At 43.9% G+C, this 26,073-nt stretch overlaps 1 protein-coding gene across 2 annotated transcripts in view; it reads left to right on the top strand.

Moving 5' to 3' along the window:
- Window positions 1–14,533, top strand: part of RNF144B (ring finger protein 144B) — a 54,653-nt gene extending 40,120 nt beyond the window's left edge. Inside the window, exons 5-9 of one of the 2 annotated variants that reach the window (XM_071451165.1) lie at window positions 4,287–4,491; window positions 5,646–5,790; window positions 7,509–7,598; window positions 7,796–7,975; window positions 8,831–14,533. In XM_071451165.1, coding sequence (XP_071307266.1) covers window positions 4,287–4,491; window positions 5,646–5,790; window positions 7,509–7,598; window positions 7,796–7,936 — 581 coding nt within the window. In that variant the 3' untranslated portion in view covers window positions 7,937–7,975; window positions 8,831–14,533. Of the gene's footprint in view, window positions 1–4,286; window positions 4,492–5,645; window positions 5,791–7,508; window positions 7,599–7,795 lie in introns of both variants that reach the window. The other variant, XM_071451162.1, reaches the window with a different exon arrangement.
- The last annotated feature ends 11,540 nt before the right edge of the window (window positions 14,534–26,073 follow it).

The following is a 26,073-nucleotide window of genomic DNA, read 5'->3' as shown; positions in this document are numbered from 1 at the left end:
TCCTTGAGGTGGTTGTACTGGTAGAACTTGTCAAAGTGCTAGAGGCTGGCGCTGTCCAGGGCACACAGTCCTTTTACACATCCCTAGGGATCTTCAGAGCTTCTGGGGGACACATACTCTGAAATGCAGTGTGAATTTTTGCAAGCATCCCTGCAAAATAGCTTTGCTTGCGTAGAAGCTTCACGTGTGTTCATCTAGTAGAGTTTTTCTTCCCAAGGAATAGTAGTCCCATCATTCATGAGGAAGGCCTACTTTGTAAAGAAGTTTGAAATTGAAGGTCTCACTGAGGTCAAGATTTCCTATGCCCAGAGGTAACTCTTCTGCCTCAAGAGATGCTTCCTTGACAAGGCTGAAGAAGAAACTTGCTAGTCAGAAAGATGAGATCCCCTTCCTGGTTTTAAAGACTGCCACCAGCTTCAAAGTTTCAGCTGGAAGGTGCAGTGTTTTAAAGAACTCAGTGCATGGTAGCATGCAGAGTGGTGTGTCTGAGACACTGCCCCACTCTGCCTGTTCTCAAACTTTCCTTGAAAGACTGGATTTATATTCTTACTCTGCATGCCTACTTAGATGCAGTGGATTGTGTAAGACAATGCAGAGGTCTATAAAAATGAGGCAAAATAATGCACTTGAAAAGTTGGTCAGGTAGAAGAATGTATAGGTTTTTACAGAATCTCATCTGACATGAATCCTTGGGAATGACCACAAACTAGAAAAACTGCAAAATACTCAAATATGCCCCAGAGTTTATGGGCAAATGCAGATTGTAGATACGATATTTAGGCACTCAGGTCAAACAAAAAGAAAAAAAAATCCCAAACCTTGGTTTTATTTTTTATTTCTTTCTCCTGTTTTACCACTTTCTTGTTTATTCTTAATTTCTTACAAAGTCTCTCCAGTTCATAATCTAATCAGTGGCTTGTCTACAGTCCTAGACAATGGAAATCAGAGCTTGTTAAATCAACATATTAAAGGTTTAAGAAAAAGGGACTTTCTTGCAATACATTAATCTGTTTTATGTAAAACCTTTTTTTCCTGAAGACTCTGAAACTATTGGTTTCCTGGTGTCTCTTCCTCTATAACTAGCCAAAGCTGAACTCATGATCTTTTGTTCAACTCACTGTTACTTTTTTTTTTACTGCCTCCCACACAGAGAAGCCTGAAACTTGTCTATTTTTTAAATCCTCTTTTCCTTTTCTTTCTTGCCTAAGTCTGACAAATCCTCTTCCACCTCTTGTATCTCTCTTCATTATGATTTTAAGATCTGTCCTTACTCCTTTATGATAAAACTGGTGTCCAAGCAGCAGACTCAGGCATAGCCCTTTTGCCTTGCCTTTTGGCCCCAGCAATAAATCCAGCTTACTGATGTCTGGGAACAACAATTCCTGCTAGCTAAAGCTCTGACCTGGACACCCAGCACTAATCCCAGCCTTAGCCAAGACCTTTTGTCTGTCCTGGATTTAATGCTGTCCCCAAGGCTGACCTTTCTGCACTCATCAGTAGAACTTGGGACTTAGCTTATTAGCTTCTGTTGGCCTGGAGCACCAGTCTCAGACCTGAGCCTTACCTGGCAAAGCCTGCCTGCCCTGGTCTGACACTCTTTTTCTGAAACTAGCAATAGACCTCACTGATGGCATCTGCTGGGGGTGAATTCTCACCCAGAATCTGTCCAGAGACTCCTTCCTGATCTTCACCTTATTGGTAGAGCCCTTCCAGACATTTTCCACTGTGAGATTAATTTTGAGGAAGATTTGGAACACTCCAAGAAGGACTTACACATCCAACAGCTGTTTCCCTCATCCCCAGTCTGTGCTAGCTATGTTAATAGAATATATTTCTTCTCATTTTCATTGCTTTCTTTTTTTAATGGGCCAATAATATTGTGTGGAAACATAGTGAGAAGTAATTGGTATAGAATGATGTATCTATAGACAATTGTTAAATTTAATACTAGATGCACTGATAATAGGCTATTCTCTTGTGGATTTTGTGTTCTTAGAATGCAGATGTGTTTTTAAAAACAAGATTTTTTTTGCATATCTGTAACTTCTCTGCATCCTGTCAGGACTAAGCCACAGAGTTTCTGTGAAGCATATTTATTAGAAAAACAGGAATTGCTCTATGTATATTTAGGATGGTGTTGATGTAGTCAACAGAAGTAAAGAAATAGAGGACTGGTAAGTGGTTAGGGCACATGCATAATATTTGTCAGTAGGCTGAGTGGTGGTTGAGGAGAATCTCCATTTTATGCCTGACTCAAAAGTAGTCTGTTTTAAATGGAGATTTCTGTGAAACAAAGTCTTATCCTTTCAGTGAGTACCTCTTCTGAGCCAGAAATTATTTTCTTCAGGGTGCTGCATTCCTCCTATCTGCCACCTACATCTCACCTGCTTGCTTGCATGTTTTATGAAAACTGGCCAGATCCCTGTCCAAAACTGGCACTGTTTGGGAAGGCTTTCCTCCTGGGAGTTGAGGGAGCTGTGGCTGAACTGGCTGCAGGGTAGCAGGGGAAAAGCTCAGGAGAGAAATGGCCCTAACCAAGAGATGGAGCAACTTGCCAGAGCAGGCTGATAGCCTCTTTCCCTTTTTTGGCTGTGCCTTTTTAGCTGTTTCTGGTTTCGCTTGTGCTCCATGGCAAACCAAACAGTATGAGACAGCGTGGATTGCAAAACACCATCTGTAGGTTCTTTGTAAGATGGAGGAAGTGGGAGAGGAGGGACTTTCATCTCTTGCATTACATCTTGCTGCAACAAATTCGTAAAAAACAGGTTTACGACCCAATTCTCCTCCTCCCAATGATGTCAAAACCAGACATTCTGTCTTTCACCCAAAGACAGCATTTAGGTTTACAAAGCTGAATTTTCAACAAAAAACATGCAGAATCTATTGTGTGAAGGATTAAATGCAATAGCAAGTACTAGGCCATAGTCTTAACCAATTCAGGGTTTCTTTTAAGAGACACCAAAGGAACCTAGAGAAATAAAAATTTCTCAGTCAGGACATTACCTTTTAAAAGTGTGTAAATATGAAAAGTTACTTGATTTGCTGTCGCTCTCTTCTCCCTACTAATGAAGCTGAGATCTAATTTGTTTTTGCTTTCATTCAATAGAAAGCAAAATGTTTGTTTTGGGAGGCAAACAAAGTGTGTGCAAGACAGTAAGAGAAAATAATGCAACTAGATCCATGAAATGGCTGAAGGTAGATGGCACAGGTGTTTTGCTGTCACTGCCTAAATTATAGGTAACAACCTTTGCATGGAAATAGAAATTCTCTACATCTGTTGGAGCTCTCTGACACAGACTCAGAAATTACCCAGAGTACTGTGTACCTGTGTGTCCATATGTGCTTTCAGTAAAATTTGCCAGAGAACACATATATGAGGTCCTTGTGCAGCTTTTTGTTTCAAGTGGGACAACTAATTTTATCTGCTGGAGGTACCTTGTAATGCCTTTTGCCATCTCACAGTCAGGAATTCCATTGACTTTGGAGACATCCCCTCCATCTATTTATTTTCAGTGGTGGTACCAGAGAGCTCCCAGGAGGGTCAAGGTAGCTCCTGCAGGCATGACAGCCCTTTTCTGGGGAGGCTCTGCACGATGTGAGTGTTCAGCTACACCTCATGGAATTGGGTAGCAAATGACCAACAGTGACTGTGTCCCAGCTGGGTTTTTGTTGCAAATTCCTTAAATAAAGATTGGGAAGTGAGAGAGAGGATCAACATTTATCATTCTCTGCCATGTGGTGATGACTGTAACTCAGTGTCTACACCCTGAATCTTGACTCCTGTAATAATCTGATACCGGACAAATAGTAATGATATGATACAATGAATATTAACTGCAATTTATAGATAGTAAATAAGGATAGTAAATAAGGCATGGAAAGTGGCTTGACATTAATTTAATTACAGTCCTTCTGCTGTTTACATGGAAGTTACTGCATGGCTTGCACATGTCCAAGACATGGAGTGGCCTAGTGCTATAAAAGACACGTGCTTCTCAGCCAGCAGCACCTAGGTTCATATTGTGAGCCTTGCTATAAAAAATCAAGGAACACATTCCATGTAGTGTATTTCTACTGTTGAAATGCTTTCAGTGCAACTGCTTAGAAGAGGACAAATGCAGACCTGCCTAAAGAAGAGCAGGGCCAAATGCCCATGGGTGTGGGTGTGGAGCACTGTGGCTTCTACACCCTTGTGCAGAACTGGGTGCTGTATACCTAGACACATGTCACTGGAGCAAGAAGGGGACTGCATAAAGAGTTTTATTTCTCTCTCTGTTGCATTTCAGAAGTCCACTTGGACCCCCAGAGAACATGGTGTCCCACAGCCGACTGCCAAACCGTGTGCCACATCGCACTGAGCGAGTCGGGAGCGCCGGTGCCAGTGGAGTGCCCCACCTGCCACCTGACCTTCTGCTCCTCCTGCAAGGAGCCATGGCATGGGCAGCACCTGTGCCAGGAAAACCAAATTACTCCAGTACCAACTGAGCAGGGGTAAGATTGGAATCCGTGAGGGCCGTGCCATCTTTTGGTTCTTTTCATCACAGGGCCTCGTGTTGGGTTCATGGAGCAGCTTCCTTCTAAGTCCACAGCTTCAGCTTGGAGACTGTCCATCTCTTGTGGTGTTTTCTAAATACAATTCCAGTCTAAATATTACTTTAAATGCTAAATTTTATTTTTTAATACTTAATATTATCTGTGTACTTGTCAAGCTTGGGTTGCAACTGACACTTCTAAAAGGTGAAGCCCTCCAGGACTTTAAATCTGCCTAAAGGCTTTGTTCACATACTAGAATTATGATCTGTGCCCATACCAAAAATCCAATATAACAATATTGCAGGATCCAAATTTTGCTTATACTGTGATTAAGAAATCACCCCTGCTTAATATTTACAGAATCTTTGCATAGAAAAACCTTAACTCCTACACAGTGTAAATTTCACTTGGAGTGAGAAGCCTTATTTATGCTCATTTTCCTTAACTGCAAACAACCTGCAGATCAGGTTGTAAAAGTCTCATTAATCTATAGAAGAGAGGCTTTTGCGTTTAAACTATGTCATGTCTTTGGCTATCCATCTTTGTTTTCAGAATTAGGTTATGTTGAGTCATGTTTTCAAAGTTTTCTATAATTTTTTTCAATAAATGAAAAACTTAAAACCTAGAGCATTCTGCTTGCTAAAAACTCCATGGAATAGGTGTTGCCAAAAAGCTATGGCTATGATTTTTTTTTCTCTAGGTGTGATCTCTGGCTGTGGTAGAGTTTAAGCCTATTTTATTCAGACAAGGAGGATTCAGACAAGGATTATGAGTTGCATAATCCAGTCCTGTTAAAATAATTGTGTAAGGTCTCTGTAACAAAGTGCTAAGTTTTAATGCTATATGTGATTAATTGTGGGTGTAGTGAGTGTTAGTTTTATACAGCATAAAGGAACGAGGCAAGGGATTTTCACTTTTATGTGGTATTAGTCTTACGCCTAGTAGTGAGTATGTTTCATTGTATTGTACTGAATATAAGAAGCTTCACACACTGAGGACACTTAGGACAACATTAGATGCTCTGAAAAATAAGCACAATACACATCAGGCAGTGGACCTGAATACCAACAATTATGTTCACATCTCACTTTAATATTTCCTTACTTTTCTAGATTCCTTATTGGAGCAGAGACAGAGGCACCAATTAAGCAGTGCCCAGTTTGTCGAATTTATATTGAGCGGAATGAGGGCTGTGCTCAGATGATGTGCAAGAACTGCAAGCACACGTTTTGCTGGTATTGTCTACAGAACTTGGATGTAAGTGCTGCAGAAAAATCACCAGGATAAAGAATAATGGGGTTAAGGGTTAGTCTGAGGCCCTGTGCAAGCTCTTTGTTAGTTCATTGCTGTCCTAGCGAATTTCTTGGCTCAATTCAGCTTCTGACTCAGTTGCTTTCTCTTCTTTCACACAGTCCTTTTATTTATATCAATACAGTTTTTTATTTCTTCCATAAAGGGTTATGGCCATGACTGTGGGTCCCATGTTAGTTCTTTGAGGGAGATGGGACTAACACATTGCTTTCTGGAGGTTTGTTCCAGCAATACCTTGCTTGGATTCTCTCTTTCTAAAAACAGTTTGGTTGAGAGTGAGAGACATAGGTGTATTCCACCTGTTTCAACAGCAAAGGACACAGCCTGTCTAAAAAATGGTATGGTGCTGGGTGAAGGGGGTTTTTGCATGGTATGGTGGCTAGGGAGCACTAGGTCTCCTTTACTAGTCCATCTCTAGTGCTGTGTTTGCTGAAGAGAATGATTGGCTATTAGGCTTGGGGATAAAAATGTTGGATCATGAACACAAATGGTGAAGTGCATGTTGCTAGTTACTTCTCAAAGGTTGCAAACCAGTCTCAACTTGTGTGGACTTCAAGTATCCTAGCAGCATGAAGAGTCCTTGGAAGTAATGCACTTGTATATATGGTAACTTGCCCTTTTGGCACAGTCATCAGTAACAGCTGTGGGAGCGTGAAAAGGACTTTACCAGCACTTAAAATAAAATGTTATGTGCTGTGTGGCTTTTCTTGTCTTTTTTCTACTCCACAGCCAGCAAACAATGAAACTTCCTCAGTCTTCATCCTTTACTCAGCACGCTAAACAGGTTTCCCTTAGTGTTATGTCCCCTTTCTGTGTGGGTGAACGTGCTTTTTCAACATGAGTCTTAGGGCTTGCCTCAGAGTACATGCAGTACACGGTGATTGCTTAACACTGTGCTGAACCTGAAGGGTGTCACATTCTTGCAGACTCCGCAGACATGCCCTTATCGAGTTTTTGTCAGTTCAAAGGGAGAAAGAGAGAAAGAAACTGTAGTTGTGTGATTCAATTGTAGTTTTTCTGAATGTGTAGGGGTGCCAGGAGCTCCAGGCATAGATGAAGGTAGAACCTGCAAAGCCAGAGAGCAGAGCTGAAAAATGAAAGGGGAAACAGCATCAGGTTACAGCACAGTGTTTAGGGAGGGTAATGCAGGGCATGAGTCACCTTCTGAAGAAAAGAATGAGTAGTTTAATAAGTATTAATGGTAAAAGAGAAATAAAACAGGATTTTTGTACCTTTTATATTTTCCTGTTAAGTCTAAGAAGAGAATTACTGTGAAGTAGGTACAGCAGGAGAACAGAAGGTAAAATACTTCAGGAAGATGATCCCTCACATTGCTAGGTTTCAGAAATGCCTGTTGTTTTCAGTTCCCTTTATCATCACCAAATTATAGACTAGGTACTTGTGCAATTAGGTGAAACTCATGTGCTTATGCTTTTTAAAAGTGGAGGAGGAAAGATGCTGTATGATAGCTCAGGTGTCAAATATATGCCAATTTCTGAAACTGCAAGAAGTTACTCGGTAATTATTTGGAAGACATGTGAACTTGCCTGCTGGCAGCTGGCAATTTCAAAGCAGTGCCAGGAAGGTTGTGTTTCCACTCTGGTCTTGAACTTCTCCCTGCAGTTCTGTAACCTGCTCTTACAGCTTCTCCTTTTGTTTTTCAGAATGATATTTTCTTACGGCATTACGACAGAGGCCCTTGCAGAAACAAGCTGGGCCACTCACGGGCTTCAGTGATGTGGAACAGAACACAGGTGTGTTCCTAGCCAGCTGGGCAGAGCTCTCATGCGTGCATGAAGCAAAGAGATTTTAGCCTTCAGAGAAGAACCAGGATGATTATTTTCATATTTTCATCTTTTTTTTGGTGACCTATGCTATGTTTATGCATGCACGTGCATATTTTATTTTCCATGCTATCTAAATATGTATTTTTCACCACCCTGTCTTTCAGGTTGTGGGGATCCTCGTTGGACTAGGTATCATAGCGTTGGTGACCTCCCCCTTGCTGCTTGTGGCATCTCCATGCATCATCTGTTGCATTTGCAAATCTTGCCGGAGCAAAAAGAAAAAACCCAGCCTGCCGACAACCTAAAACTCTGTGTCTTTTTGAGTCTCCATCTGTACAGCATAAGTATGTGAGGAAGCACAATGGTTGTGTTTTGGTGCCATACCTACCAAATAATGCTCCCTTTTTTTTGCCAGTTCTTGGGATAAGTGCCTATTCTTTACAGGCTACTCTATCACTAACAAGTCCAGATTATTGTGCAGTACATGCAGTGTAGGTTTTTGCTTCCTGAAGAGGAAAACAGGACACCATTCAGTCCTTCATACCCTATTCAAGACTGATAGAACATTCCCATTTTCCATCAGCTGCACATGACTTGATCCTGCTGCATTACTCTGTCTTTGCAGATTCAGTCATTACTGTTGTGCTTGCTGTTGGTTCTTGGTAGCACTCAGATTTCTCAGAAAGTTTTGGGTCTTTTGTGAAAGAGGGAAAGGGAGAAGCCTGATTAGGTTCTTCTGTCTGATAGCTTGTGTACAGTTAAATGTAACAAACCATTAAGAAAATATGTCTGGTAGTTTCCTGTCAATTGGCTGCCATGGCATTTCTTTCAGCATTGAAATCCATTTGATTTTTGCCATTGATCTCAACTACAGAAGTAAAAAACCAACAAAACTGTTTCTAAGATAGGACTCTCATTTGAGAGACTGGACCTTGAGAAAGCTGCTATTTTTTTTACATCAAAAATGACATATCTACCATGAAATATTAGGAATATGCATATTTCCCTTCCATTGGACATGCCTTTTGTCAGTACCATGGGTGTAGAAAACTCACAGTGAAGGTAATATTGTAAGAAAGATGTGAGCCAGTTCCCATTTTGTGCAGAGCGTTGGGATCCTGGTTGGGTGTGTGCAGAGTGGTGGCATGGGTGCAGATATACCAAGTACATATGAGCAGTCAGTATATTTTTTTCAACAGTTTACATGGGGTTGCAGCAAGAACCCTGATAAAAAGTTATTGAAACCAGGCTAAGCCAAGCCCTCCTTCAAAACCTTATGGACCTGCTGAAGTGAATACTTGAGAAATGCTGTGTAAATGTGACCTCCGTCCATTGGTGGGTATTTCTTTTGTCCTGCTCAAGGTCAACAAACTCTGTTACTGATATTTTTTAGTTACTCTAAATCTGGAAGGCTGTCAGTTAATAAGTGCTTCATTTTAATTTGGTGCCTCACCACCAAACCAGTTCAAACCCTGGTATCAGTTACACATGTAAAAGTTCACTGAAAGCTCACTGAAGAGCTGGAATTACTGCAGCTCTTCAGTCAGGAGTAGCTGAGATCAGACTCTGCTCCCTGGAGTTTATTTCCTTAATGGATGGTGCTCCTCAGAACCAGGGCTGGTGGCGCTTTTGTTCTGGACTCCCGTCTGTGCATTCTATATCTGTGGGAGCAGATTCAAGTTTGCACTGTACAATTGGTTGTAATTCCAAACCCCTTTCCACAAGGGCTGCAGGGTTTGAAGGAGATGCTCGGCCCGAGCGCGGTGTTGGGCTGGCGCTCCGCCCGGCTGCCCCTCTCGGAGCGCACAGCGCGGCTCAGCCGGGAGTGCTGCGAGGGTGCTGTGAGTGCTGCCTGTGTGTGCTGCTTGGCCGAGCCTCAGGAACTTTGCCTTCTTGGCAGCTGTAAATGTGACCTTTTTTCTGTTTAACTTAGCTCTCTGGTTACTGTAACAAAAGTGGCAGGTTTTCTTCTTTTGAGAAAGTGTAGTCTGTTGAGCAGACTAGCAAGGACAGAGGCCTTAAATGATATTGTCTGTTTTACTTTTTAATTGATTTCTTTTATAAATACTGTCTGACTTTGCTAGCAGTCGTGGCTGGAGGGCAGGCAGTGCTCACCAGTGTGAAAGGCTGTATTTATTCTTCATCCTCAGCTTTGAAGGGAAGCAGAACGGTAGACAGTACATTCTAAATACAGAGTGCAATGCAGGCAACTGCCATTTATAATAAATAAAGAATGTTTTCTGTATGTGTTTTCTTGAAGAGCACTAATGGTAGTGCTTTGGGGTACTTGTGACAGATTAAAGTGTCCAGCCCTTGGCTTTGCACTATTTTTCTACCTACGTTTTTATGGCACTACTGTCATTTCCATTTTATTTATGAACTTGAAGTTGCAAGTCTTACTTTAACAAAGCCTCAAGGACAAATACGTAGGAGCTGTACAGTCTCTTTAACCATAACCAGCATTGCAATGTGCTTTGCATGTTAAAATACGAGCGTTTTTCATGTTTTGTGATCTTACCCATGACTGATGCATCCTTTACTAGTCTGTTTTCTTGTCTTCTCCCTCCTTCTGTTGGCCTGTTTTTGCTAAAATGCCTATTGGAATGAGGGGGGCAGATCTTTTTTTCATTAACACTGTTGTGTTAATGAAACTGTCAGGTTCTCCCTCTGCTAAAGAAAGGCAGCTGAAGGCAGCTCTCTTGCACCAGTTTAGGTGCCTGGTGGGCATAGCAAAACTGGCATAAATTAATCATGCAGGAGTTAACACAGCCTGGCAGTCTCAGTGCCAGTCCAGGCATCTAAGAAATCTAGATGTGGATTGGTAGCCCAAGCTTTTGCTGGAGGTCTTTACACAAAAACTGGATAAGGAGAACACGAGCTACAGGCACCCCTTCCTTTGGCTGTGTAGGTGCAACAAATGGACGAAGAAAAGCTCTAGACATCTTAAGAGCTCAAAATTAAAGCTTTACAACATTGATTTTTAAAAAGAGGTTGTATCCAGTGCCCCATGTATCCTGGCTTTTCATTGCATGGGAATACTTGAGCATGTGCATTAAGTAGACCCTGGCCTGGCTGAGTCAAGCAATACCTGTGCTGAAGTGCTGGGAGCAGGAAAGCCCTGATGCTTTGTTTTCCAGATGGCAGCTATTTTGCACCAACTGGCTCACAGTTTCCAGACAAACATTTTAGCAGGAATCTTTTTACAGTGTTGGCTTTTGCTTTTGTGTTGCTTTGGTTTGTTTTTTAATTTTGTAAGAAACATTAAAGTCACTTTATAAAAGATTTCTTGAAAGCATGACAAATAATACTAGTAATAATTAGGGAGAATGAAAGAAGACAGGACTCTGACTACATCTGACTCTTCTTAATCAAGGTATCTGTAAATCCACTCTCCTGAGCTCCCTCTGTGCGATGTAGTTGGTGCACATCACCAACTACCAGGCTTCACTGCTCTTCCCATCTCCCTTCTTGCCCTTTTGGCAGGTGGCTGGTGTGGGGGCAGCAGCCAGGGGAGAGCCCAGGGCTGTGGACGTGCAGGTACCACACAGGAGCAATTGCCCACCCTGGACTCATCACCAGTTTGCTTTTGGGCCTTTAACCACTGGGAAACACCTTGGGGGTTTTGGGCCTTTAATGTTACACTGAGAGCATTCACAGATGTGTCTCTTGGAGAACAGAAGTGGAAAGTACTCCATTCCTTTTGAACCAGGGGCATTCGGACCTTATGAAAATTTGGCTCTAGGTGTTTAAAGGTCAGCTCCTAAACTTAAGAGACCAGAGCTAGAAATCTAGATTTGTACTGCATCTGGCCACAAATCTCCATGGACACATGTCACACCATTTCCCATCAGTCACTGGATCTGTGTCAAATACAGCTGAAGATCCCATTCAGCATTTCATGTCCTTGTGTTAAAATGACCATGATGATACCTGCTCCCAAATCCATCTCTTAATAAAAAGAAGATTCTTGTCATGCTACAGCATAAGTGCATCTCTGCAGTATTTATTCCAGAGCTATAGTGGGTGCTCAGTGCTGCCCTTCAGTAAGTGATGGTTTATTTTTGGTGCATGGGGTTACTTCCCCTAAAGAAGGGCACAAGTGGTAACAATAATGAATGTTTCTCAGTGCTTTAATGATGCTAAATGCTACGTCTTGTTGTCTGTCCAGTAACACAGCATGAAGTCCAAAGATATGTTTAAAATGTACATAAGTTTACTTGAATGAACTAAGAGAAACTGGATATTGCCTCCATATTTGCATGAAGAAATAAATACAAGTGGCCAGGTACAACTACATTTCCACAATGGGACAATAAAATCAATTTTTGGCAAGTCCATTTTTTGGTACCACAATGGATGGTTGTGCTGTAGTGCCTGCTGCTTTAAAATTTTGAAATCTGTTTTGCACTGTAATCTCCTTCTCCCAGTCATTCTTTCTCAAAATAATTCCTTTTATGATCTTATTTTTCATCCTGTATTTCAGGCCAAAGAGTCTTAGAGCAAAGCTAGTAGATTTCTTTGTATGAGGATAAAAATCTTCCAGCCATTTTCTCCCAGGTTTTAAAAAGAAATTTGATGCTGAGTTACCTGACCAAAGTTAGAAATTCCAGACTTGGCTTGTTTAGAAAAACTTATTGAGACTTAAGAAGTTCTCTTTTAACACCTAAATAAGGGCTGCTTTGTTAGAGCAAATAGATAAGGGAGCCATGCAGCTTTTGAGCTTCACAGAGGAGATGCTTCTGTTGTTAAGCAGACTTCTTTGGAAACGTGCTTGGGGGAAAAAAAGCCCAAAAACCCTATATCCTGTATACATATTTTTATTATATAAATCAAAAATGCTTATCTTGTATAGATTCATAATTTAAGAATTCAAGCTCTCTGGAGGCTTTCTAGGGTACACTTACCCAGGAAGATAATCTTATAAATACGCTGAGGCAGTTGAACAGAGTGTGCTAGTTATAAAACAGTTGTCAGACATCTCTCACACATGAGTGTGTAGGATGAGATCATAATTTACATGGCTCGAAATAAAGATGTGAAAATTTACCTTTCCTGGAACAGCAAGAGTTGGTTCTTGCAGTCTTCTGGAAGGTTAACTTACTGCTAAGACTCTGGAGAATTTCAGTCTCATTTTAATTTGTACTCTAGTTAGCAAAGTAATGAAGTGAGAGCTGAATGGTGTTGCTGAACACAAAGCCCAAAGGTCTGTCTTGTGCCACAACACTCAAGTTTCTCATAACTAATGTGGTTTTATAATTTATTATTATAATTTATGCAATGCAAATATAGCTTATAATTAGTAATTATAAAATACTAAGGATGAAGTATCATTGCCTTTATCATATGATATTTATTTTAATTGCATTCATACTGGAAGGCTTTTCTCTTCTGTTTCCCGTAGAGAAGGTCATGTGCACCTGCAAAGTAAATTTCTGTGATATGGTGCAGTCCACAGTAAATGTTTCCTACTGTTTTGTAGTTATATCAGAGGGTTTTTTATGATCCTTCAAGTTAGTTCTTTGAGTTGAGCAAATCTCTATTGTTAGGAAAGGTGATTTCCTAGCAATGAATTTTATTGACCATCACAATCTGAGCTATAAAAGATGATACTGACAAGGTCCACCAGCTCTTTCAAGGACACAACCTCATTCTTCTCCCTTCTTCCCAAGAAACTTTATCTTTTCTTGGATGAAAATTAAGGATGTCAGTAATTTGCTTATGCCTTCTGGATGTCCAGACAGAAGCTGCAGCTTCTGGTGGCCACATGCCAGGAAATCCCAGACAGGTTGAATGTATGAAGCTGCAGCACATGTGCAGTGAGTTGCTTAAATTTCAAGAAGGTGCCTGAGCTTTACAGCTTCCTGGGGCCCATGCAGGATGTGGTGGATGTGGTGCACAAGGGACTCGGCCAGGTGAGGCTTTGAGTGTCACCAGCTCTATGGCACATGTTGTGCTGGGCTGTCTCCCCGTGTTCGAGTGTATCCCGGATCTTCATCAGGGGCCCTGTCTCAAGCTTGCCCTTTCCATAGCTACCTGCCCACCTCCAAACCACCCCAGAACCCAGAGCAAATCCGTTCATTTTCCAAGTCTCTCACTGCTGGTCTGGTCCAGTTTCACAGAAGCTTCAGTTCACATGAGCTATTTGGAGCTCAGCTGGTCTGATCATTGACTTTTCCCTAATGAGCAAGGCTTGGGAATGAAGAGAAGCAGAACTGTTCCATACGCTGGTATTGGCATCACAGGCACCAAGGGTCACTGTGTGAGACCTCTTTTGACTGCCCCAGCATTGCTTATTTCTGAAAAAAGCCTGTGTTTAAAATGTGTGTACATAGAAGTGTCCAAGTCTGACACTGGGTGGGTTTGTGTGCGTGGTGTGAAACAGCAGCAGCCACAGACCCCTGTCCTGCCCCTTGCAGATTTTACCTTCTGTTTATCTGGGTTTTTTTGGTTTTTTCTTTTCCTCCGGGTAATACACTTTCTTCACCACTTTTCTTCTGGTGAAGGGCAAAAGGGTTTGATCTTTGTAAGATTTGTTAAAATATTTTTGTGTTTATAAGAAGAAAGCTGACATGTATAAAGAAATAAGTGCTTTTGTAAATTTTTTTTGTGGTATGATTCAGCATTTAAATGTTTTACAGATGCAGTTTTTTGCACTCTCTCTGCATATATTCATAAAAATTATATTTATTTTCTGTCTTTAAGGTTTACTTTGGGTTTTTTTTCTTCTGATGTTATAAAATGCAATATGTGCAACATTAAAAAATCAGTGTAGACATAGTCTCATTTTGTTGTAATCTTCAACTGCCTTTAAAAAGATAACAGAACATTTATGGAAAGAATTTGAATACATCAGATGTGCTTAATGGAAATTTTGAGGATAAAAGAAGGTAAAAAAGCTTGAATCAAGAGTCTGGACTGTTATTTACTTTCTCAAGAATAATTGACATTAAAATCCTTTTAAAGAGTGTGGGGCAGGCTCTGGATTAGCCCTGGGAGCTGCTGCAGGGCGTGCAGACAGCGGTGGTGTTTGATCTCCATAGGTGGAGTGCAGGATTACTAAAGATCTGCTCCCCTGCAAACTCTGGTGGAGACTCTGGCTTAGGGGCTGCCAGGAGCTGGGGCTACCCCAGGAAGTTGATGTGGGATGGCAGCCTGCACAGAGCAAAGTTTGCTGCTTCAGAGCCCCCCTTTCTCTTCACTTGCTCCCTCAGCCCTGCCTGTCCTTGCAGCAGAACGGGGCCTCCTGCTCTGAGTTTCCAAAGGATGGAAGGCTACATCCTGCTGTGCACTTTCAGGCATCCATGCTCCTTTATGAGTTTCCTCACACTCCCACTGCATCCTGCAGCGCTTACGAGAGACAATCACAGCTGTGGTTCTGAGCATCACCCACGAAAGCGATGTTTACTCTTAAATATTTCTAGCTTAGCTACAATTACTCAGCATCTGAAAGCAGGATTTTCCAGCTGGCTGACACATCCTTGAAAACCCTGTGTGTCATCTGTGGGGCTTTTCACCTCAATACCTTATCTGAAAGGTCTTGATAGTTTTGCCTCAGATAACATGTTTTCAGGATGAAGGCTGAGGAGAATACCACCATTGTCACTTACAGCTCAAATTTTGGTGATGAATGTACATTTTTTCCCCCACTAGTTTGCTTAGAATAAATTCAGCACTGATATTATTCCACTTAAACACAGCAATTTTTTTTTTCAAATGTGTGTGTGTGTGTGTGTGTTCAAGGCTCTGGTCTTGTGCAACAAAGCAGGAGCAACTTACCAGTCCACACATTAACAAAGGTGATGACTTGCAGCAGACTGAAGGTTTCCAGCACAGCACTTTTCCTTCAGAGGATCTTGCTGATTGCTGAGGAACCAGCTTTTTGATGGGAATGTGTCCATTCTGTCAGACTTGTGATGGACACCAGCTGCTGGCAGCCAGTGTGCCTGGTACCCTGCCAGCCTACCAGCTGCCAGTGGTGGGCAAAGTGCCCGGCTTCCCACCTGGTAGACAAGTGAACTGCCAGCTCCTCACCTGGCAACTTCAAAGAAAACACCAACAAATCTTTTCCAAGAAAAAAGATACACATTTCTGAATTTCCAATATTTAAAATTCCAAATCAGACTAGTCTAAGCAACCCAAACATCTTCTGGCCAGGAAAATAAACTCTATGGATTCAATTTTGATTTGATTCCAGCTTCAAGGTGCAATTTCCCCTCCCAGCTCCTGCCCTTGTCATGAAGACTAGTTTTCTTCAAAAGCTTTTTATTTCAGAATTATTTGTGACCAAATCCCTCAATTTTAAACTCTCCATGTTTTTTGAGATTACATAAGATGTCATTTACCTTCTTAACCTCTGTGCGTGCACATCCATCCACTCACCCACACCCACTTCTACACTACTCGCAGTCTGATCCATCCTTCCAGTTTGACAAACATAACCCACATCACCCTCTTAAAACACCTTTCTTGGTCTCCCATTTTTTTCTGGGATGATCCTGTAGGTGGTGCCCCCCACCCCATCATCATTCTGTCGCGTTTTCCTGTGGGGCCCGTGACTCCTCCTGGGAATCCTTCCTCCTCTGTAAGCAGCAATAGTCTGCCTCTCAGAAGGATTGCCCTTGCAAATACCTTTCCCAATATCCTTTGATCCTGGTGCCTACTTGGCAGCTCCTTTCTCTTTCAAGTTCTACAATTTTTCTGGTCTGAAAACTTAGTTTTTGGAAACCATAAATCATGGAAAATTAGAACAAAAAGGCTTGTCTTTCTACAGAGCTTTCCATGGATAAAAAACACCAAAAAATCCAAAACCCCAAAGCAATCCACAACAAAAATAAAACTAAACCAACACCCCATACTACCCACAAAATTATATGTCTCAGAGGAAACACTTTCCACTTAGAGCCATGGGTTACTTCTTGCATGGGACCTCTCATGCTGAGCTTCTCAGCCCAGAGAGCACCTTGTTAACACCTCTGTAGTGAGCCATGTCTGCAGCCACTGCCATGCTGAGCCTCACAGGTGTACAATGGGCAAACTCAAGGCTTCAAATCTGTACTGTGATGTGGGGAGATAGAATGTAAGAAAATGAAGGTAGTGCAGAAGGTAATCTCACACCTGGGGAGTTGCAGCTGCACTAATTATCAAAGATTAGGAACAGGCCTGCCCTTAACAGGCCACAGCTGTGTCTAATAAGGATGAGTGCTATAAAAGAGTGGGTTAGGTAGGTGAGGTGAGACCTGGAGTTTGTTGGCTGTGCTGTGAAGTGCTGCCCATGAGACATCACCAAGAAGGTATAGAACTTTTACAATGAGATGACAACACTGTGATACTCAATATAAAAAAATCTAAATTCTTTCTTGTCATTCCTTTCCCTAATCTGGGCTAGAGAGCAGTGCACCTAGCAATAGGTGCACTTTAAAATTCAGCAGGATGCTGGAATAACTGTCAGAGCTCTGAAGCAAGTCTTGTGCCCACACCTGCCCGAAGATGTACTCGTGTTCGATCCAAAAGGGGAAAATTGCAGGATCTCAGATTTCTCAAAATGGAGTTACAAAAAGTGTCTGCAGAAGGGTGAAGCCTCTGAGCAAGAGCACCCCATGTCTTTTTCCTTGATGGTATCATGTAGTGAAGAAATGAAAAATCCTTCCTGATACTGACCCTTTCTTAGAATCTATTATCAAGCACAGTCAATAATTTCACAGTCTCACCTTCTTGAGATCCATGCCAGTGTCAAGAACTCAGACTTTGAAAAACCTGGAGGACTGGCCAATTACTAGGTAATTGTGTTTTCCTGGGTCTTGGCTAAAAAATTTATATTTAAGCCCAGGTGGGCACAGGTGCCTGTGGTAGTGTGTGTGGTTCCCAGGTGTGAGAGGTAAGAGACTGCTGCTGCTTCTAGCAGCTCCTGCTCATCCTGGGCACCACAGCTAGTGGGGAAGCTGCTCTGGCAACTGTTAGATTGACCCATGTGAGAGTGTCTGACCATTCTATTGCTTGGTTGGGTTGCCCAGAGAAATTGTGGGTGCTCTGTTCCTGGAAGTGGTCCAGACTGGTTGGATAAGACGTTGAGTAACCTGGTCCACTGGAAGTTGTCCCTGGCTGTGGTAAGGGGTTGGAACTAGATGACCTCAAGGACCCTTACAACCCTAACCATTTTGTGGGATGGGGGCCTGTGGGTCATGCCCTAGGAAGAGGATTCCAGGGAGTGCCCTGTGGAAGTGCCTAGAAGCAGTGCTCTGTATAGCAGAGGAGGTAGTTCAGGACCTTGAGCATTGCTCAGCTGAATGTCTCTTCAGAAAGCTTTGAGTTTTTTTCTAACTGTACCTGCTCCCATTTGGAGGTTTTTCTTCCTGGTCTCTCTGGGATTCCCAGTTGGAGCATACAGTGAGATATGCCATGGGAAAGATCAAGGGATTGATATCTGACTCCCTGGGATACTGAAGCTTTACTAAGCTCTGTTGTTCTGCCCTCAGCATTGCCAGGAGAGGGGACTTAATCTGTTTTCTGCTACTCTGTGTTCAGTTTTGCTGACCTATATGATGCCTGGAAGGAATGGTGTTCCCTATGACATTTCAGCTGGAGAAGCCTTGTGGCATGTCTGCTACCAAAGTCAGCTGGAGTGAGCACTGTCGTAGTGCCAGTGGCACCAAGGGAGGGAGTGTGATTTTAAAAACACAATCAGAATGGATAGGAGACTTCTGGCTTTGCTCAGGCTATGACTACAAACAACTAAAATGTGACATGCCCTGGGGCCTCCAGCCTGTGTCATCACGAGGTTCAGCAGGGAGCAGTTTGTGGCTTCTCAGGGGCAGTGGTTTCACAGTGGTAACAGGGATGTTCTGGTCTGCAGCCAGACCTGAGTCCCTCTTGGATGGGTGAGAAAGTGCAGCAGGGCCTGATAAATCTGTGGTGGCTCAGAAACCAGAAGAGTGCTTGCGGTAGTGGTGGGCTGGCTGGGTTTTACACTTATTCCTACCACCTCTGAGCTATGTTGCCTTCACATCACATTATGTGTGGTCTAGGGCTCTTGGCTGCAGGAGAAGTCTGGTAGACAGAGTGGAGGTTTGGGGTGGCTGTAAGAAAACTTTCCTCTTCTTTCTTCCACCAAATGTATAACATTTGGTATGGTGATAGTGTTTAATTGAAGGCTTTAGTCTGTATTGCAGATAGCTTTGGAGGAAAAGACACTTCACTAGTTAGCCAAAGGTGTCCTGGTAAAGTTCAGCCTGTAACTATGACCCTCTTATTAATCCTATTTATGAAGATGCGTGATTTCCCATAATGTCCCATCCCTCATATAGACTGTGGTGCTTGTGGGTTTTCTTTCTGCCTGTTCCCTGCAGACAAGTAGCACAGCTGTTCACAGCTTTTATGTGTTTATTTGAATTGGTGCCTGGTACAGCCACTCCAGAGGATCTCTCTGCCTGAAGACTGTGAGAGGTGGTAAATGTCTCCTTACAGGGCTATGCTGCTGCACAGAGCTTGGCTTGGCCCTCTTCATCACTTGTAGGGAGCTTGGACAGGGTCCTACCATGGTGAGATGAAGGGAGAGTTTTGTCATGAATTTGGTTCTTTCACCTCTCTTCTCCATGTAAGAATCCATGCCCTAATCCCATCTTAGATGACCCAATAAAACTATCTGTGTGCTTAAGGTGAGACCTGTTTATAGAGGAAACACAAGGGGGAATGGTCATGGTTGTGGAAGATTTTTGTCCAATGTCCTGAATCCCAGCTCGCAACCTGAACAGAGCATATGAAAGGTGTTCCCCAAGAGCCTGGAAGAGGAGGCAGGTTTGGGGACCTGGGGGATACCTGACTACTGCTGCTGCTCCAGTGTCTCTCCTGCCTTCCAGGGCTCTGCTCACATTTGCTTCCTGGCAGCTAGCTCCTGGTGTGGCAAGACCCTTTCTCTTGAGCCCCTCCAAATCCCTCTGGAGGTGAATATTGCAGAGGAAAAAACTGACTGCAGAGACAGAAAAACCCTTTCAAAGTAGGGAAAGGCAAAATCATGGGAATAATATATAAGACTACATTGTTTTTGTTAATTTTTGTAAGATGACTTGGTTCAGCTGCCAGTGTTGAGGCATATGGGATCAATAAAAGAATTCAAAGAAAAGAGCATGTATGAAAACAACAGGGGGTAACTCAGCAAAAATCAAGCATGTACTTCTTTGTTAATTAAAAGCAAGCCCCTAATTCTATGCTGCTGGTGGGTCGTAATCCCTCTAAGGATTTTGGTCACTCTTCCCAGCTGTGGCTTGGGTTTTGATGGTGCCAGGCCTGGGCTTGTGGCTGTGCTTAGTGTTACGTGTGCATGTGTGTCCCATTGCTGCCAGTGTGTTCTGTGTCAAGTTTGTGCCTGTGTATGAAGTTTTGTGGGATGACAGCTCTGCAGGAGACAAACCCTGGATGGCAGTGGGCACAGAGACTGGTGGGATTGCATGCAGCCTCATCTGTTGCTGACACCACCCAAGGGAATGGAGGGTGGTGCCCCCTTCTTTTCCTAAGTACCTTGTGTCTCCTGATCCTGCATCCATGTATTTTGGGTGTTACTGAGGCATGGGGAGACCCAGCCTTCTAATTAAAATCAAGGAGAGACTTGATTTTAACTAGACTGGTGGCTTTTCTAAGTGAATAGTAAACACCTTTGCTCCTGAGTGACTCCAGCAGACCCTGGAGCCTGTGCAGGGTGGGATAGGGGATGTTACAGCTGTTAATTTTTACGGAGGAGGGCTTCTCTGGCATAGGCTGTGATGGTGACCTAGAGGGAAGTGTGTGCCCCACACCACACCCTGACAGGGTGGTGCCTGCAGCTCACCTCTTCTCCCCCAGGCTGATCTGTACAGGAGCAGCAAGGTACTCACTAATCCTGCTCCCACTCCTCTGGGAAGGTGAGTCCCTCTCAGAGCCAGGGTTTGGTGTCAGTCCATGTCAGCATCTGTCATTAAGCTGAGGTCACACTGAAAGGATAAGCACCAGTGACAACCAGGATTGCTTATGACCTTGGCAGTGGAGGTGTTATTATGAGCCCCATTACTCATAAGTTATCATTACACTATCATATAATTTTATATAATTGCCATTATCTAACTATATATTTATATGCACGCGGTGATCTTGGGACACCTGAAGTGACCAGTTTCTTCCCAAACGTGGTTGTGCTCCAGTGCATGTGAAACTAAAATACCTGGCTGGCTGAGGCCTGGAGAAGTCCAGGGGTGATGAGCCACTTGAGCATGTAGGACATTGCTTTGCTGGGGGAGGATGGAGGCATCTTCTGGGGGAAGATGAAGTTATTTTGTTCTTTGCAAATCATGTGTCACCATCATCCTTGTCCCCCTTAGCCCTGGCTCATACTTTGAAATGGCAGTGATTTTGGCTGAAGATGCCCTCTGCCTCTTGTTATGGGATTTTGCACATCCAAAGCTTCCTGTAAAGCTGGCATTGATGTGGGCCTGCTGGGATTGCTGCTGGGCTCCAGCATTCAGGCAGGACAGAGGAAGAAGAGACTGCTTTATACTCTATGGACTGCATCAAGCAAAGTATAATAGCTTCCTCCCCAAGATTTGTTTTAAAAAATGGATGCTAATGTACTAAAAGCAAAGATGCCATTTATTTTTAAACAGGGTTTAACTAGAAGCCATTTGCACTGTTTCATACTGTATCATTTGTGTTTCGCTTACATCTTTGGGAAAACAGTGGGGGGAAAGATATGCAAGTCCAAGGTGGGAAAGAGAGAGGAAAAAGAAAAACCAAATACTGCCTTGGAGGTAGGATTCTGCCATTTACTGTTGTGGTACCCACAGTAAATCCATTCAGTGCATCTCTGGGCTAAGCAGAAACACTGAGAGTCAAATGCCCAGAGGTAAAACCCAGCTCACCACCTTGCTTACATCCCAGAGGAGCACAGGGCAGGTGCTGTGTGAGAGAGGAGCAGGAACAGGGACTGCTCACCAGTGACTTTGTGCAGAGGAGAAAGTGAGGGTGGGAAGGGAGGAGACCGAGAGGGAAACAGTGATGCGTGTCAGAGAGATTTGTCTTGCACTTCTGAAGTTTTCCTTGTCCATCATAGCCACCATTGGAATGTTACTGCAGGTTGTGCTACATCATCTCTGTTCCCAGGAAGCAAGGGAGCTGCCAGAAAAGCTGTGCAGAGGCATCAGTTGCTGGCTGTGCTCCTTGCTCTGAATCTCCTGCCTGTGTCATGGCAGGGAAACAATTTGCGAGTGAAGGATTACGTGGGTGAACAGGCAAAACATGGGCCAGGAAACAAAAAGCAGGTTACAATAATTGTCAGACTCAAAGGCAAAAAACCAATGTAGGATTCTTGCCAGCTGATTTCATGGAGTGATTTAGCTGTTTTTCCTTTAATGTTGCCCAGTCTCTGCTGGGAAATAGTTGATGTGGGTGCACTGTCAGACTTTATGCTCCTGGAGGAATCACAAGTGATGTTGGAGGTGGGTGTTGAGAGTCTGGAAGTTGGGTGTTTCAAAGTGGTAGCTCAGGGACTGGCACATGGATGGACACCGCAGCATGAATGACCCCATGGAGACCTGCGTGGGTTGCTGAGCTGGTGTTGGTGTTGGCTCCACAGGGCACAAGAGAGGTACAGCTACCCACAGAGGGGGGGCATGTGGGGACCCTTCTGCCCTGCTGTCATGGGCTATCATGTGAGATCATGCCTTTTGCCTAGTGGATCCAGCGCTGGGGTGCGACAGAGCCCGGAGCTGACATCTTAAACACCAGTGCCTAATCTTCTTATCCAGCATCTTCGTGGGAATTTTTGCTGTATTAGGGCTTCAGGTGGGCACATCTTTAACTTGACCTTGCAGATGGGGCTCTGCTGCATAAGTCTTGGAGGCACCTGACTTGAACATCCTTGAGCAATAATGGGAAGCTGTGTTTATGTCCTTGTCACTCCCTGTTCTCCTCCCCCACTTCCCCCACAGATGTTCCTTCTGTGGCCTCAAGGATGGGTGAAGCCAAGGCACTGCAGAGCCACATTCTTGCTCCAGAAAGTAGGATACCCTTTTTCTCAGAGGTGTGGATTCACCATGGTCACAAATTCTGCCACAGCTGGGCCAAGTCTGGGGGCTCTACAGTGACAACAAGGGTCTTGGAAGGGGTGCAGAGGAAATTGAATCATGCCTGTTTGTGGGCTTGCTGACTGGATAATGGGGCACTCAAGTGTCAACTCCCAAAATCTGGGAAGAGAGGGGCTGGAAGGGATGGGGCCATGGAAGCTGCCAGATGGTGTCCATTTCTCTTATCTGACCTCTAGCAAGGGTGGGAATAGAAATGGAATAAACTGGTGAGGTTTGGCCCTACAAGTATCCACAGACAGCAATTTCCCCTTTGCAGCAGTGGGAGTGTTAAATACTGACTTCCAGCACAGCTGGAGAGTGCAAGCTCTGCTCCCCTGCTTGGCTGTGCTGCAGTGGTTGATTCTCTGGAAATAAGACAAAATTCAGCCAGAGGAAGTAGGTTATGTTCTCCAAATGCCACAACATCTGACACATCCAAACATAGTTTGTGTGGCTGGGATGATGCAACTTCCCATTAACTGGGATGAGGGTTTTACCATGGATTGCTGTCAGTTTCAGCTATTATGTGTGAGGCTTTGTGGAAGCAAAACAGTGTTGCTTTTCATGGAAGTTAAAGGATGTCTCTGAAATGCTTCAGACACTTCTCTGTATGGAAAATTTTGCTATTACTTGCAGGAACAGAGCCTTTACCAGTCTGGGAATAACCTGGATTTCTTCTGTGTACTGAAGGGCTTTCTAGGGACTTTGCTGCTTCTTCCCCCTTCTGCAGGTGTGACCCAAGGCAATGGCAAGGGGTAGGATTAAGGGAAATGAGTGATGTTCTTGCCCCTCTGCCAGGCAGCTGCCCTCCCCATGGGACAAAGCGGAGCACTAATACAGAGGTTTCAGCTGAGTGTCATTTCAGAGCAAAGGCTGCATGAGTGCTCTGGAACTGCAGAAGCAGCCACTGTGGCAAGGCCCAGGGAGTGACCTTTCCAGCAGATGGTAAATAGAGCTGATGATGACAGCCAGTGCTTTGCCTTTTAGAAAATTAAGATCTTTTATCTTGGAGTGGGCACCAGAAAACAGAGTTATACTTTTCCTGCTAAAGTCTTTATTTTCTTCTTGGTGTGGGCTCTGAAGGGTCTGGAAATGCCAAGGATTCCCTTCTGCTGCCTGTGAGGTTTTCCCTGGAACTGCTGTTGGGTTGGATAGAAAGCTGGTGAGGCTGAAGGTTGGCTGCTGATAGCAAATATCAGTGGGGTAGTGCTGCAGCAGGTTGGATTAAATGCTGGGCAAAAAGAGAGAGAGGGTGAAATTGAAGCCTCTGAGTGAAATGAGGCTCTCTGAACAGAATCACTGCTGGAGTGATGGGTACAGCAGCAGACTAACTGGATCTGGGTGAGACATCAAAGGTCAGAGAGTGTTTTGAAGGAGCAGCTTTAGCAGAGAGGAGGAAAGCAGCCTTAATAGGGAAGGAGAAACACACAGACTGTATGAAAGATCTCCCTATTTTCACTTTGCTATGTTTTTCCCTGGTCTTTAGAAACCCATTGCAGTGAAGGAAGGAACCTGGGCAGTGTTAGCAAAGAAGGGAGAAGGGACTCACTTTAGCTGGCCAAGTTTGTGCAGCTTTAAGGCACAAAGCACAGGTCTGCCAAGAGGACCTCTGACTCTTTCAGTTTGCTGGCAGCTCTGGCAGCTCTCACACGCTCACCCCCTGCCGTGGGACTGGGGATAGCTGGAGCATGCTGCCCCTCCCTGTAGGGGCATAGAATATAAGAAAATAGTGTAGAAAGTAAACTTACCCCTAAGGAGTTGCAGCTGGGCCAGCTATCAAAGATTAGGAACTGGCCTGACTTTAACAGGCCACAGCTGTAACCCATGAGAAGAGGAGTGCTATACAAGAGTGGGGTGGCTGGTTGAGAAGGGAATTGGAGTCAGTTGGCTGCTTTGTGAAGAAGAAAGAGTCAGGGCTCTGAGGAGCTGCCTGTGAGAAACACCAAGAAGGTGTGAAACTTTTGCCATAAGGAGACAACAGTATGGAATCCCTGCAGTAAGATGGCAACGCCTCCCAGCTCACACCCAGCCCTGCCCAGGTGTGTCCGGGCTGCAGAGGGCAGCCAGGGCAGGTCCTGGCTCCTGCACCAGGCACCTGTGGCAGGGCAGGCTGCAGAGGAGAGATGAGATATGGGCTTCCTTGAGTCTGGAATAAGTGTCAGGGGTTGAATATTGGGGAGAGGATGAAAAAGGGGGATTATGTGCACATGATGCTAAATGCATCTGATGTCAAAGGGGAATTTAACTGGAGCATTGGCTGTCTGTCAGGTCTCAGCCTTCCTCTGGTAAGAGGTGCTCATGGTCTGCCCTTCTGCCAGTAAGGGGTTGAAAGGTGCTTATTATGGATATGAGACTGGGGAATGTGTGTGCTCCTCTTTACCTTCTGTGGCTGATTCAGGAGGAATTCAAGGCTGGGGCTGGCTGGTTTGAGCCCTCCCAGAAGAGTCAGGCAGCTTGCAGAAGTAAATACAGGGGATGTGTGTTTTATATTGTGTGGTGTGAACATAAGCACTGTGCTGCTTAGACAAAGGAGTCACCTCAATCCCATCCTGTCATCTTCACCCAGAGAATGAGGTTAAAATGGAGTGTGACAGATGATGTACCCCAGTACAACCTCCTCAGCTTCCCTTGAGCAGCACTGGAAGGCCCTTAAAATAATCTCTCCAGGTGTCCACTGGTTATCATTGCTTTCAGAAGCTTATGAGGGGTGCACAGTCTGAGAAGATGCACAGTTGGGTGCCTCTGTGTGGGAAATAAAGCAGGGGGAAGCAAAGCTGTGAGCAGCCACCTTGCTCCTTGCCACAGAAGAGTTTGAGTCTGTTGTCATACATTTTAAAGATCCTATTCCATGTTGCTCTTTTTATCCCTGGACAGGAGGCACCAATGTGGTGACAAAAGCAGGATATATGAGTGACCCTTCTGCCCCTGAGAGGAGCTGTCATGGGATATGGTGTAGGGAAATGTAAAATGCATGGTCAGGTGAGTGACTGAAGTTGTCCATGGCCTCTAAGCGAATATTGAAAAGAGAATGAAGCAAATCCAATGGGTTATTCCAGTTATTTTCTCTTCTCTGGCCTTCCATGCCATCAGGCAGGTGGGGAGGGCATCTCTGTAGGTATGTCAGGACAGATGGATGAGCTGGGGCAGGCAGAGACAGTTCTGTCATGCATACAGTTATATAAAAAGTTGGTTCTAATAGAAAATAAAGAAAAAGAGATGTTGATGAAAGAAACCCAGGCCTTAGAGAAGAAGTGAGTGTGTGGGGGAACACTCTGAAAAGCTGCTCCAAATTCTCATTGGGAGAAAACTGCTCCATCAGAAGGGAAGAGACAGAGATAGTGGGGGATATGGGAGGCCAA

Source organism: Agelaius tricolor, unplaced genomic scaffold, assembly GCF_023055355.1.
Source record: "Agelaius tricolor isolate 1412-34295 unplaced genomic scaffold, bAgeTri1.0.p SCAF_2, whole genome shotgun sequence".
Taxonomy (NCBI): domain Eukaryota; kingdom Metazoa; phylum Chordata; class Aves; order Passeriformes; family Icteridae; genus Agelaius; species Agelaius tricolor.
Note: the sequence above shows the minus strand (reverse complement) of the source record. Positions and strands in the feature narration are given on the sequence as shown.